The 14,120-nt window shown below is 47.9% G+C and overlaps 1 protein-coding gene across 2 annotated transcripts in view; it reads right to left on the bottom strand.

Annotated features, from left to right (window-relative positions):
- Positions 1–8,416, bottom strand: part of LOC135391794 (E3 ubiquitin-protein ligase XIAP-like) — a 41,153-nt gene extending 32,737 nt beyond the window's left edge. The window contains exons 1-3 of one of the 2 annotated variants that reach the window (XM_064622257.1): positions 8,274–8,416; positions 5,269–5,339; positions 2,267–2,337 (exon numbers count right to left, since the gene is read on the bottom strand). In XM_064622257.1, coding sequence (XP_064478327.1) covers positions 2,267–2,337; positions 5,269–5,339; positions 8,274–8,391 — 260 coding nt within the window. In that variant the 5' untranslated portion in view covers positions 8,392–8,416. The remainder of the gene's footprint in view (positions 1–2,266; positions 2,338–5,268; positions 5,340–8,273) is intronic. The other variant, XM_064622256.1, reaches the window with a different exon arrangement.
- Between the last annotated feature and the right edge of the window lie 5,704 nt (positions 8,417–14,120).

The raw sequence follows: 14,120 nt of genomic DNA, 5'->3' as shown, positions 1-14,120 counted from the left end.
CGACGTCAAAATGACGCAAGCGGGTCGACGGCTCGTTCCGGGCATAGCCACCGTTGCGCACGGTCGCGATTTTCAAAGTCGCATACGAACCGCTTGGTTCAAAAAAAGTAGTGGTGATTAAACTGCTTTCCGAGCTCCTTTAAGCGTCGCGGTGTTCCGCAAGGCTATATCTATGAGTTTCCAATTGCCAACTCGACACCCTACTCGGCTTTATAAACGGGAAGTAATTAATCTGATCTACTTAATTTTTTTTGTTTGTCTTCCTTTTTTCTTTTTTCCCTTTCTTTCCTGGGAATAGCAAGCCGCCGTGCGCAGGCTAACACTTCCCTCCTATTGTTTATATAATAAACATATCCCCCAATTAATTAACTAGGCGCCATTCAAAAGCGTCATCAACTGCAATACATGACAGCTAACAACGTTCAGTTACAGCACACCGCGCAGCACAATGTCTTGGTGCGTGTTAGGAGCAGAGTTCGAGGTAACTCGTTACTGTAACTAAGTTCCTTTTTTGGTAACTTGTAACTTAACTCGGTACTTTTGCGCCGTGGTAACTTTTAGAGGAACTCGTTCCTTTTTCAGGTAACTTTGCCAAAGTAACTTAAGTTAAGTTCCAAGTTACTTTTAACTCGCTTTTCACTCACATCCACATATTTTCTTGCTTTCTCTCCCGTTCCTTCATGGCATTTTTTTACCAGAAAACGTGATATTCAATCAATGACAGTATTTTATTCAGGAAGTAAGAACCGCTGCCATTGAAATGAAGCTGAACCATTGTGCGCCCACAGGGAGTAAGCAAAGCGTTCGAGTAGATCTCTACCAGAGAAACGTCATCATGACATTGGTAGACAGACTGAACTGAAACAAATCGGAAGGGGAGGGCTGGGTTCCACGAACGGGCACTTGTTCGCTGCCTCCCATTGAAAGAAAAGCAGGACCGAGGGTCGCGTCCCTTTAAGGGACCATATCGCAATCCCCTCAGGACCGTGGCTTTCGTGTGCGACCTTGTTCACCTCTAGCTTCGAGCGTAGTTCAATTCTACCAAATTTGTGGCGCTGTCGAACACTATGACGTCATTTGTTTACAAACAGGGAGAGGTCTATTGTTGGACATAAACGAAAACGATTTAAGCGTGTTGCACTCCTCCGCAGGCAACTCAGGGTCTAACTCAACTGCTCACGCGCGCTGCACCTTCGTAATGCTATTTTGTGTCCCAACTCCCAAGTAACTTGGAAGTAACTCGTTCTTTTTTTTAAGTAACTCAGTAACTGCGAGTTAATTTCAGGCCGAAGAACTTCATTATTAACTCAGTTACATTGTTCACACGGTAACTTAACTTGTAACGAGTTCTTTTTGACGGGTAACTTCTGAATCTATGGTTAGGAGCACATAAATCAGGAAGACAAGGTGCACTCATTGCTCGGAGTCCTGTGCTATGTCGCCAACGGTGAAAGACTTCTAAAAGATTGGCGCAAAAAAGTACAGAATGGCTGGAAAACCGACAAATTATTCTCTGCACTCTATCCTGCTCATTCGATGCATTGCCGACAATAGGCTGTACGTCATTTTGACGGCGCCCCATCAACAAGTCACAATACAGGATGCTTATTGTGGTTTATTACAAACCCGCAAGGTCGCACGTCCAAGCCATATTTAAAGTCGGCAATGTTTCATTTATCTAAATCTACTCCCAATTATTACTAATGTTTCTTTTCAGTCGCAAGTTGGCAATACTAAATCTTCGGCGCTATAGTGCTACGCGAGCGGTGATTAATACCCGTCAGTGGCACGTAGCCCAGCGTGCGTTCTGGAGACCTAACCGCGGTGTTACCAGAACCGGTACGCACCCCCCAGTGCAGTATACACACAGTGTACACAACGGGGACCCCTCACTGGCCAGGGAACGCGAAGCGTCACTAAGCTCCACTTTCTGCAGTGCGACGTTGTGACCAGTGGGAGCTCCGTGGATTCGGTAGTGGGAACGACACATGCACTAAATGCACTTATGCTTTGTGTCGTTAATCATTCTGTATTTCAAGGCACGCCACGGAGATATCTTAATTTTAACAACGTGTATGTATATGACCTGAAGCACGACTGGCAAAGACGCCCCTCTAAGCAAGGAAGAATATCAAATGCACGTAGGCGCAATGTGCCGCTCACAGCGACCCACTGTAGTTGGGGTAATAGTCACGTATGTTCTGTAGCGTTCTGCGAAGAATCCTACCACAACGTGGTGCGTGTATTAAACGATGGAGATTCTTACTTTTGGCTGGCAGTTGATTGACATTGCCTTCGTCCCTGATGCTGCTGGTCCCTGGTGAGTCTCTTACACTGCTGAGGAAATGAGAGGGAATAATTTAAAATACATCCCATGAATACTAAACAGGACTGCTGCACACAAGGATTTCCCATAATACTCCAACTTGCGACGTCAACGGGTTGTGATTAAATGGCAGAACCAGGCGATGGGGGAGCTTTTTCCAAATGCCACAGGGGCATCTACAATCTCTCGATACTTACGTTACACATAAGTAGGAATCGCTTAGCATTGCAACGTTTTCAACGACCACTCGGCACTTCAGATTGCATATCATCGGAATCAGAGTATACGTCTATCGCGCCGTGTCCTCCCAAACTAGTTTTTGCCTGTGTGACAGGTAAGTATCACAAAATTAATTTTTAGTGTTGAGAAGTTTGACGTCATAGGCATCCATTCTGCCAGTCGTCTCTCAGCATTGCTGTCAATTTTCCTCTCCTCACCACAGCTGCTCGCAGATTTTCATCGCGGGCTGGTGAGCGGAGATGCTGGCTCGTTGCTAGAGACAAACCCCGAATCCCTCGGTGACGTCACCTAGGCTTGGAGACTTCGAAACCACGAGGTTTCGCGTGTCATTGAAAAAATTCGTGGCAACGCGTGACGTTCACTGACAGCATTTACACGTTTTGCGTACCGAGTCTTCCGGCGAGGTTCTTTTATGACACCACGGTCCCTTGATAGGTGACGGTGATAACACTGAATAAAAGAGATATGTGCTTTTTTAATTTTCTCACTTCGTGCTGGTACTGTAAGGAGCATCAGCGACGTTTTTATTGTCATTTTGGGGGATCAGGTTCTACAGCTCGACTAACTGCCGCCACAAGACAAATTCTCGCATCAATGTCAACCGTACAGTTTCCCCTTTGACCCTTAAAACATGTATGAGAGAATATGTACTTACAGCTCCCAATTAAAGCCCTGCATAGACGTTTTGCGCCAAAATCTCCGCCTTTCACACCTGGATTGCTTTTTCCAATATAATGGCCGCTAGGGAAAACAGCATTCATGAAAGCCCTCCAGGTATGATGACAGGTCATGCATTTTTTTAAAGCTCCTTCCAATTACTGCACTCGCTCTTAAAGGATATTTTTCTTTCCTTTTCTTTTCTTTTCTCTTTGTCTTCCCCTTTTCTTTCCTTCTTTTCCGTTTCCTTTCTCTTTGTCTTACACTTTTCTTCCCCCTTTTCTCCTTTTTTCCTCTCCTTTTCTTCTTTTTCCTTTTGTTTTCTTTCCCATTGTCCTCTTCTTGGAATAGCAAGTCGACCTCCGTCTGGCTGACCTTTCCTTTCTTTTTTCTTAATAAACATGTCGCCCCCCCCCCCCCATGCTGCATTTTCAACTATATACTTCGTGTTTAGACAAGAGATTTTCCTGAGCACACAACCGAACTTTTACGTTCCTGAGGAAATAATTTATACCAAGCACCGAAGGCATGCGAAGCTAATTTTCCTGACGATGCTGCGCGCCGATCAGCGGTAGGAGTGTCAGGCGGAGAAACTTGACACTGCCATGGCTGGTGCCCCATTACGTTACGCGCGACGTCACCGATCATCAAAAGGTGCGCCAATGAATTCGCCTTCTCCGAGTGCTTGTGTAAACCAAACATAAGGAGACATCCAGGACAACGCGTGTAGTAGTCAAGAAATGAGAGGAGAATCTCCAGAGGAAGGAGGGACGCGGAGGAGAGGTGACTTCAACCGTGCGTAGTTAAAGGGAATATCACATCCGGAAACGTCTGTATAAGACGGAAACGGTAATGTTCCGCACTGCTTTACAGTCTACTTGGCAAAGTCTGTCTTCCGAAAACAGCTTACATATTAAATAAGCGAGTTTTAAAGTGCAGGTGAGTTGTGCAGGTAAAGAAGCCCCAGGGAGCGATGGCTAACGTTCCTTCTTTCTTCTTTCTGTTTGATAAACGTTTCCCCCCAACGATCGTAAAACTGTGATGACATCAGCCAGGGGCACGAATGGCAGCGCAGCGCAGGCGATTGTCACCGCGGTCGTCAGATTCGCGTTCGCACCGCAGTATACTGAATGAAAGGACCTCGGGGAAATACGCCGACCTTCGCTTACCAGTGTGAGTTCCGACTCGACCACGTTGCGTGGAACACTGTGTTAAAGTGCGTATATAGTCGGACGTAACTGTGCCGCGCGTCCGGCGGCATTCAACGCGCTAGGACGTCACCCGCGCAGAATAGAACATCTATTTTTCGCCGACCGCGCTTGAGCGGTCAGACCAGCGCGAGTGCGCTGGTCTGACCGCAGTCATGCGCACTTACAGTTTGTGCATGCGCCACAGCCATACGTCACAGCTGACATGCCTCTGACATATTTCCCGGATGGCGTGGCGTGGCGTGTCTGTCTTCGGCTGTCGATGACTGCGATGCCAAAAATGTCGGACTATACCTGCGCCTTTACGGTACGTCCTAGCTTACGAACGTGTCCGACGCTTACTAGAAGCAGCATTACGCAAGTTGATCACAGATCGAGACCAGCAGACGCCGTGCCTCCCACCCGCCGGTCGGTCGCCAAGACTACCGAGGTCCCTCCAGCAGCTTCCTGATTGGACTTGTCCGCGCCAAAGGGCGCTCACTGATTCGCCTTGTCCGAGTGACGTTTTCTCCGATTTCCAGAGAGCGAACTCCGGAATACTCTCAATATCCGCCGTCTGCTCCCGCCGTGCGTTTGATTACACTGTACAGGAACAACGCCACAAATCCGCGTGGGATTGTTGGCGTTATTATCACTGATGAACGCGGAGTAAATCGAATACTACAGTTTCGGAATCGACTACGACGAATGCGATAGTCCGTTCGAGCAAACGACGCACTTTGTCCGGGAAAAAAATTCTCGAGTATGACATTCTCTACACGAGGAACAGTTTTCAGTAAAAATGCAATCGAGTGTTCACGGAATTTCACATTCCTTTTAAAGACCCCGCTGGCTTACCTTGACATCCACTATAACGAAAGGAGAAGGGGACTCTTCCACAACTTCCTTCTTCCTTAGGTCAATCCTAACTGTGTGGAAAGGACTGTGTGTCAGGAATCAGGACGAATACTTGCACATGGTAAGAAAAAGATCGCGTCGAGGAAGGCATAAAGGTCGTGACGTAACATCCAAATAAAAATAGGCAAACAATCGTGAGCCCAGAACCGTCCAGGAACCGCACGTCGAACCTCCAAAAGTAGAAAAAAATCGATGTAGGAAACACACACACACACAAAAGAAAGCCAATATCTGGCGGTGACTGAATTCGACATGGACGTAAGAAACTAAGAAGATGCCCTAAGCGCCTCTCCCAATGCAAGCGGGCGGGCTGTGACCAGCGCATGGCATTGCGGCCAACACACGTGACCCATAAACGTCACTGCAACACGTCATAAAACATGGCGTCCTCCCACCCGTGGCGTATCTTACCTCAATACAGAGACGATCAGCGGCCGAATAACTTGCTTCCGCTTTCCTAATCTCTTTGGAGTTAGAAGTTATCGTACCCGTTGGAACACAAAATAGGCAATCTCAGTGTAGAAGCAATGGATCACTAAATTGCTAGAAGGCGTACGTACGTCATCATGACATTGCGTGGCTTCTGTCCCATGTGGGTTGTTCCAAGCCTTCGCGCAGACCGCCATATCACCGAAACAAGTGGGAATCACGTGACCGGGCAACTAGATGGGCGTGGCATTGCCAGGAGTGTCCGCTAGAGAAGCCCCACGGCCCTCCGTGGTTATAGCCCTTTCCCTAGTTTCTTACATCCATGGAATTCGGGACTATGGGCCCCGAATATAGCGATCTTCAGATCGCTATATTTAGCAGTATTCCATACACGACAAATTGTTGGTCCCTGATTTGCCACGTGCTCTTGCCTGAAGCCTCCCACGCCAAAATCGGTGTGTTTCCTTTACATTCCGAATCTTGTCATCTTATTCGTCAGTGCACCACCCTCACCTCTCACCCTTAATGCATTCCCCTCATCTTTGTAATGCGTTAGCATTAGAGTCCTCGCTACGAAGGATTCGCGGCATGGTTTGTCTGTAGCCATGGAAGTGGAGAGAGGCGCAGCGAGGGGAGAGGAGAACACTGCGCGTGGAGAGCTCGACGCGACGTGGCGGGAATGCAGATGTGGTGGTCGACACAGGTTAAAATGTGTCTGCGTGGGCGCTCCATGATTTATGAATGCTGTGCGGAGGAGCGGCGGCGAAATAAGGCTGAGGCTGCGCGTGCGCCGCCAAGCTGATTCAGAGGAAGCCCAAGAGGCTCCTTTGCCTGCGGATGCTACTGCAAAGCGACGAAAGCGAACTAGAGAGAATAACGAAGAGCGTCAACAGCGATTAGTCAAGGGGGGAGGCCAAGCGTAAGAGACACGAAAAGAATCTCGTCTTACGCGATGCCGCAGCACAAGCATGATCTTCTTGGACCGAAAGGCCAAAAGGACCATGCGTTAGCGTTGTGTGGGTCGCTGAAGGGTTGTGTACCGTTTTGAAGGGGAGTTCCAAAAGGCTTTTCAACTTTTAATTCTAACGCATTTCCGTCGGATCTACCAATGGATCCAACAGGCTTCTTTTATACAGTCGACCCCCGTTTATCCGGACTTCATTTATCCGGATCCCGCGGTATCCGGACAAAAGGCCCGGGAACGGATTTTCCTCCATGTATTTTGTTCTCGTTTATCCGGACTTCAGCTTCCGGACTCGGACAAGAATTCCAGGGAACGAAAGTCGAAAATTCTTGTAATCCAGCTTCAGTTATCCGGACTACGGTGAGTAAGAGGAGACGCTGACCCCGCTTCGTCACCCTTTTCACTGTGTTGGGGTTGTTCCCGTTACACGTCAGGGACCTACATTCCTCCGTAGGGGAGACAACTGTGGACGATGGCCCCCTTTCCTCTTTGTGTGCGTTGGGTCACGTTGACCAGTCCAGTCATTTGGAAATATCTCGAGCAACTGTCCGGTTCTAGAGGGGAAAACTCCAACCCGAGAGCCTGCTGCTTACGGCCCGTTGGCGGATGAAGACATTCCCCTAGCTGAGTTGCGATCCCTGATGCAGAGGCTCACTGCGACTGCCGTACATGATGCTGCGATTTCTGACTATGTTGACGTTGATAAGGATGATGACGCGTGTGCAGCTATGACTGATGACGGTGTGATTGCTGCTGTTGCCTCCGATGATGTGCAGCAAGACGGTGCCGATGACATCAGTGAGAAACAAGGCTCCGACATTGACACTTTGCGTCCGCATTGACATTCTTCGAGCAGCGCAACAGCGTGGTTCAACTCCATGCAATTAGCAAAAGTTTGCAGGAATCGAGTCCCTACACTACTATGTAACAGCTGTCATTGACGAGATTTCTGTGTTTTAATTAAACCTTGCTCTGTAGGACGTTTCTATTCGGTCGTTTCATTTATCCGGATGCCCCGGTATCCGGACGATTTCGGCGGGAACGGCACCGTCCGGATAAACGGGGGTCGACTGTATCTTGTTTTTCTTTAACCTATCTCCTCCTTTTTTTTCCCTCTTATTAGTTTGTTCTTTATTGCCTAATTACTTTCTTTTCTTTATTTATAGCGGGATAGCAACCCGAGATACCGTTTGGCTGACCTTTCCTCCTTTTTTTCTTTGTTCTAATAAAAATATCCCGCTCCCGCCCCAAAAGAAACGGCCCCAGGGCACCATGCCTGAAAATTGTCATTATCTTGACCTTCTCTTCTCCTTGGAGAGAAGAACCCGACTTCATTTTGTCGAGTGGGAAATTAACGAGTGAGATTCACGCTCGAATATCATCCCTATCAATGAGATTCGAGTCATTCGAGCTCGTTCGTTCGCCAATGTTCTGCGCTCTTCTTGGCAATTGCTCCACCCCAGGCGTACCTTAATCTGAACCCATTTGCAGACGCCACATTATCTCAGGCGCACACGTTATCTACGAAAGGCCAAAGATAAACTTTTGTCACCTTTGAACCCTGGGACAGATTTCGACATCCGGCGGTAGGAATGCTTTGATTGCCCAAGCAGCACAATGTACTGAAAAAAGTCGAGTGCAATAGGGGTGGACGGGTAGGTGGAAGACATTGAACAGACTCGTGACACTAAAGAACATTGATAAGACACATACCGTCCACTCTTGCACTCCTATTGCATACCTATTGCACTCGTACATTGTGCTGCTTGTGTGGCTGAAGTATCAGACAGGATAATCAGTGATGGAGCCAGAATAACAAGAGAATGAGATGTCTGGGCTGGCCTCCACTTTCAGAAGTTCTCTCCAACGCTTAACCTTATCTCTAGCGTCCGTCTCTCGCCGCCTTGAGAGAAAACGTTCCATTCACGTGATCGACGGACGGAGGGTTTTTCTAGAGCGCCGATATTCGTCTACTGTAAGTTGCAACGGTTGTTCCAGTGTGCGCTTGCCGACACAGTTCCCTGCGAAGTCGGCCCAGGACACACGATCCCCTATATCCATAGTCGTCACGGCGCCCGCCTGGGCGTGGCCGCTAACAGCATGCAGTTCCATTACCGGCACCACCAGTGTGCATCAGTTGCGTCGTGCGGGACTTGTGTTCATTCGCGTGGAAAACGTAAGGCACTTGGAAAAGAAAATTGCGTGGAATGGACCTTTTCCCGAGTACGCAACTGCAGACGGCTGTCATGTTAGTTAGTTTTTTTGTGGGGGAGGGGGACATAATCGTTTTTAAAGGCTACGTGGACGTCTGAGGCCCAGACTTCACGACGCTTTGCATTCGTAATCACTACAATGTGCTTTCACTCTTTCCGCATTCTTCTTGTAATATCCCCTTACTACTCTCCCACACGACATGCGAGCATGGTGCGCGTCTCAAAAGGCGTCGCCATGTTTATTTGTGGGTAAATTACGACGTTCGACGTTCCGCCGCTAGGAGCGACGCGAACATGGAAATGGTTCATTGAGCAACGTTAGATAAGCCTTGAAAGAAAACAGAGGAAAGGCGTGATGGTGATGTGATAGAAAAAGAAAACAATGGGGATTTAAGTCACGACAAAGTCAGACTGGCTACCCCAGACCCCTTTTGCCGCAGTTAGTTGAAAAAAAAAAAAAAAAAGGAGAAAACCCAGTAGGAAACGCGTTCTTATAATGAGTTCTCTTCGTTCAATTGCTGGGTACCTTCCCACTTTGTCTCTCGTCTTGATGATCTTTTATTTATTTATTTTTTCGTTCCGTGTTAGAGCCACGAAGCAACTGTTGCTATGAGCGGCGTACAGATTCAGAGAGGACAGCAGGAAGGAGTGGGGAACAGGGGGGTTAGTATGTGTCCTGGGCCGACTTCAGTGCGAACTGTGCCGACATTAGTCTGGAAAGTCTTTCGGAAAACCCAGGGAAAACCTCAGACAGCACAGCCAGTGAGAGGATTCGAACCCGTGTCACCTCCCAGTCTCGCGCCGAAAGCGATCACCTCAGGTCCCCCAAACACACCTCGGAAAAGCGTGCAACGAAGAAGGCCGCCTCTGGATACCCCACTGTTGCCGTTCCGGATCACTTCAGCGCGCTAAGTTTAGCTGCAAAATGTTTTTGCTGTTTCTGCGAATGAATCTAGTCTTTATATGTCCAAATAAAACGCGTATAACAACTTTCTGTGTCGTGTTTCACTTTTTGGTCCCGTTTTTAAACGTGTTGAGCGATCGGAAGGATTTAGTGCACGGCTGCGTGCATCACATAGCGTACCTGTCGTACCAGGCGCCGCCAGTGGGCGCCGCAGGCGCAGTAGTCCATTTCTCATTCGGTGACTTGGCCTGGCTCGAATTGTGCTTCAACTGGATCTTTAGCGTGCTACAATCAGACGCAAGCCAACGTCTGGTAACAATGGGGTATCAAAGGGCGGCCTACGGCATTGCACGCATCGGGATAGGAACAAATACATAGGAAAATGGCGACCTTGGGGGACCTGGATCACCCTAACCACTATGCCACAGGAGTGGAATGCGATTTCCCTTTCTACCGAGGGATGGCAAGATACTCGCGTTGTGCGAAAGGCCGTTTATAGGGCCTATAAAAGGGCTCTGATCAGGCGTACTGCCACTTCCAGCTGCGCCGCACGATGTCGTACATATAGCCTCAGTCTTTGTGAAATCCTGTCAATTTTTTGATAATGAAACCACCACTCACTGTGGCATTTGTAAGCAATGGAAAGCAATATGAAGACAGGAAAACGATGTTGCTTGGTTGTTGAAATCTGATCGCATCTTAGAACATGAGGGGTATCATTTGGCACTGGTGCTTGTTACTAAACCAAGATTCTCTGCATGTATTTGCCGATCTCTGGTCAGACACGAGCATGACCTTCATGAGATCGAAAAAGATTGATAGGAAGTGTGCTCCGCGCGGGGGAGAGGGGGGCGATAGGTAAACCCCGGCTACACAGAGATCATGTGATGGCACTCTAATGGCAGTCCACGCGTAAAAGCCATCCAAAGGTAAAAAGAAAAAGTTCATTGTTTCCTTCCGGTCTCGTGTATATTAATCTCTATGACCAACAACCACAGGTTGGTTGGTTGTCGCATTCTATTCCCGATCGACATAATACCTGAGGGAACCGCCTGTCTTGGGCCAACTGCATAGAGAACTGGGCTAAAATTTGCGTTTGAGCACATGAAGATGTTGGGGAAAAACAAAGTTCCTGAATTTTGCCGCTCATATACCCGCAGCTCAAGTATATTTGTTCGCCTTCCAAAATTTTACCTTTCGGTAAATATATGTGGGAAACGTACAGGAACATCACAGGGGAAATGAGCATACTGCATTGAGTATGGAGTTTAGCAAATGTTAAAAAAAAACCGAATTTTACATAATTCAGTTTATAACTGATGTCCAGCTCTACTGTTCCCAGTTTGCATCCCCGTCACGTATTTCCCTATCTCTGAACAAATCCGATAGACTAACATGATTAATTTGGTACTTACCGTATGCAGGCCAAATGAGACGGCTCTTGTACAGTTCAATACTCATAGCGTCGTCCTCGTCTCTTACAGTTTCCGCGATGCACTCGTGGCATATAAATAACGAAAGTCGCTATCGCGTGGATGTGCAGTTATCTATAGCTTGCGCAGTACCAGGATGCGCATAAGTGCCCGGAGTTGATCTGCGAGAAGGCACGTGAGGCAGTCTATATGTGTGGCGATATGCAGAACCTTCTGGTGTATGATTGCGGAAAACTTGCAGGCGGTTGCCCCCCCCCCCCCCTCGAAAAAAAAGCAAGGTTACTTTACATTGCATTTCCCTGTCTCCCCTCCCCCAGTGTGCGCTTGGAAAAAGAACCCCCCCTCCCCCAAAGGCACACATCAGACAAGCACTCCTGTGCTTGTCTGATTCTTCTTGTCCTACACCGTTAAAAAAATGGTGTGCTGTTACTCCCTTTTTGGGGAGTACTCCTTCGGCAGATATATTACTCCCCCTAGGAGTCTCTTCACTCCCTTCATAGCTATGAAGGGAGTGAGGAGACTTCTTAACGAGGGTAATGGAGGGTGATTGTACACTCCAAACGGAGCGATATGTGTGGCAAGGGTGTACTCCCCCAAAAAGGAGTTACAAAGCACCATTTTTTAAGAGTGTAAGCTTTATGCTATAAATCTTTTATGAACAGTGCACCGTACACTCCAAATTGTACACTCTAAATACGCAACACAATCTGGATATACTCTCAAAAAAGAGGTGTGCTGTAACTCCCTTCTTGGGGAGTACACCCTATATATTACTCCCCCTGAGGAGTCGCCTCACTCCCTTTATAGCTATCAAGGGAATGAGGAGACTCCTTAACGAGGGCAATGGAGAGTAATTGTACCCTCCAAACGGAGTGATATATGTCGCAAGGGTGTACTCGCCAAAAAGGAGTTAATGGCACCCCTTTTTTTAAGAGTGTAGTTTGTGCGTTGGGTATCGTTTCGAGTGACTAAGCCATGTGGGGGGGGGGGGGGGGTCTCGTGGTGCTTGTGAAAGCTCGCCGGACTTAGATTGCGTTTTTACGCAACACACATACCACACATACGTTAGATGATGATGAGGTGGGCGATTCACCGCCGTTATCTCGGTACTGCCCCATCGCTTTTTAGGAACGGATGAGGGGTAATGATGGGTGGAGCATTTTTAATTACCCGTCGCCAGACCGTTGGAGCGCAAGAACTCCGCAAAAGCACGAAGGCCTAGCATCTAGTGGGCAGCATTTGACCCCAGCACGATAATCTTAGCCACGTTGAACAGCCCTTAGTGAATCCGTTGCATACCAATAGGCATGCGTGCACGCTGTTGGTCATGTTACCCACAAGCCATGATGACGTGCTAGAAGTCGTCGTGCACTCCACAGGAGGGGTTTAAGGACAACGAGGTGGAGCCGAGACGATGATTAAATGCACGTGTAAAGGCAACATTCAGCCTCATGCGATGGAGGAGTGCAATGAAAGTGCACGGTAGTCGCGGAGGAAGTTCAAAAGAAACCGTGGGGTCTACAACAGATAGGAGGCAGTAGGCTACGTCGTGTTACCATTGGGCCTGTAGCCGGTGAGGGTTGAACGGAGGTATCTAAGGTTGCCCGGAGACAGTACTATACGGGAAAGAGCTGCGCACTGACGGGCGCTCAAAGCAGCCCCGTATGCTTTCTTCATTACCGCTGATGCCGACATTCCCGGGGATCCACTGCTACGCAGCAGTGTGCCCTGCAGCTGCCTCCTTCTTGTAAGTTTGCAGGAAAGCCGTCGTGACTTTTGACGTTTAGACATTTGCAAAGAGGAGAGCCGCGTATCCCCAAGTTGGCCACACACTGGAGCGGGGATGTTGAGTCTGTAAAGACGGCCCAGAACTAAGCCAGACTGGCTAATATTTTTTACATAGCAACGAGAATTGTACATTGCACATGTAGATGATGCCGTGTGCGAAAGATAGTAACCACAGGAGACTGACTGAGAGGGAGTCACAAAGGCCGAGGACGAACCATGCTGAGTAGATGACTCGGCAGTGAAAACCGACGTTGACGTCGTGTACCTATTATTTATCATGCCCTGGATAAGCTGCTTGGCGACATATCGGGCTGCATCTGTTTTTACAGGAGGAAGGCAGATCGGATGGGAAATTGTGAGCCTCCAAGTGTGCGCAGCACACAGGAACGTAACCGTTTAGGAGCCGAGTGCTTGAAGAAATGCTTTCCGTCATCTCTGTCCCGATATTACGAATGCGTGCTCCATGAGTTCAACGCTTCGTGTATTACGACAGTCTGTATGTCATGAACAGTACGCTTTCGAATGCATGTAAAGTGCTGAATTAAGTCACTTGTTGCTGTCATTTATTGTTTTGTGTCACCGGACGGGAATATGGACCACAAAGACGTGTAGGCTTAGTGTTCGCTTGACCATATTTGGCATGACATTTGACTTAAACGTACCGTGTTTCTCCCATAACAAGCTGGAGAATATGTTCAAAAATGATAGGCTGTACCAGCACGGTACTTATTAGTTTTGATATTTAGAGTGTAGCCCGAAACACGAAGAAGTATTGTCAAATAATAAGCATATGTTTTGTATTCTTGTCCCCGTGCAGTGATTCTGTATTTGGTGTATGGCGTCGGATATCCTGTCATCCGAGGTCATGTGAGGCGTGATACATTGGACAGTCGCCGCAATCAGAGAGAACGAGAAAGGTATCTAAAGAGTAGATGGAGTACATATAGTTTTATTTATAGCCGTCAACATGAGTGATTGATTGGCAGAAGAAGATAAAATGGAGCCGTCAACTTCATGATAAATATCCGTATTTGTGCAAGTAGATGGGTAGAAATCCAGCG

The sequence above is a fragment of the Ornithodoros turicata genome, chromosome 4 (genome assembly GCF_037126465.1).
Source record: "Ornithodoros turicata isolate Travis chromosome 4, ASM3712646v1, whole genome shotgun sequence".
NCBI lineage: Eukaryota > Metazoa > Arthropoda > Arachnida > Ixodida > Argasidae > Ornithodoros > Ornithodoros turicata.
Note: the sequence above shows the minus strand (reverse complement) of the source record. Positions and strands in the feature narration are given on the sequence as shown.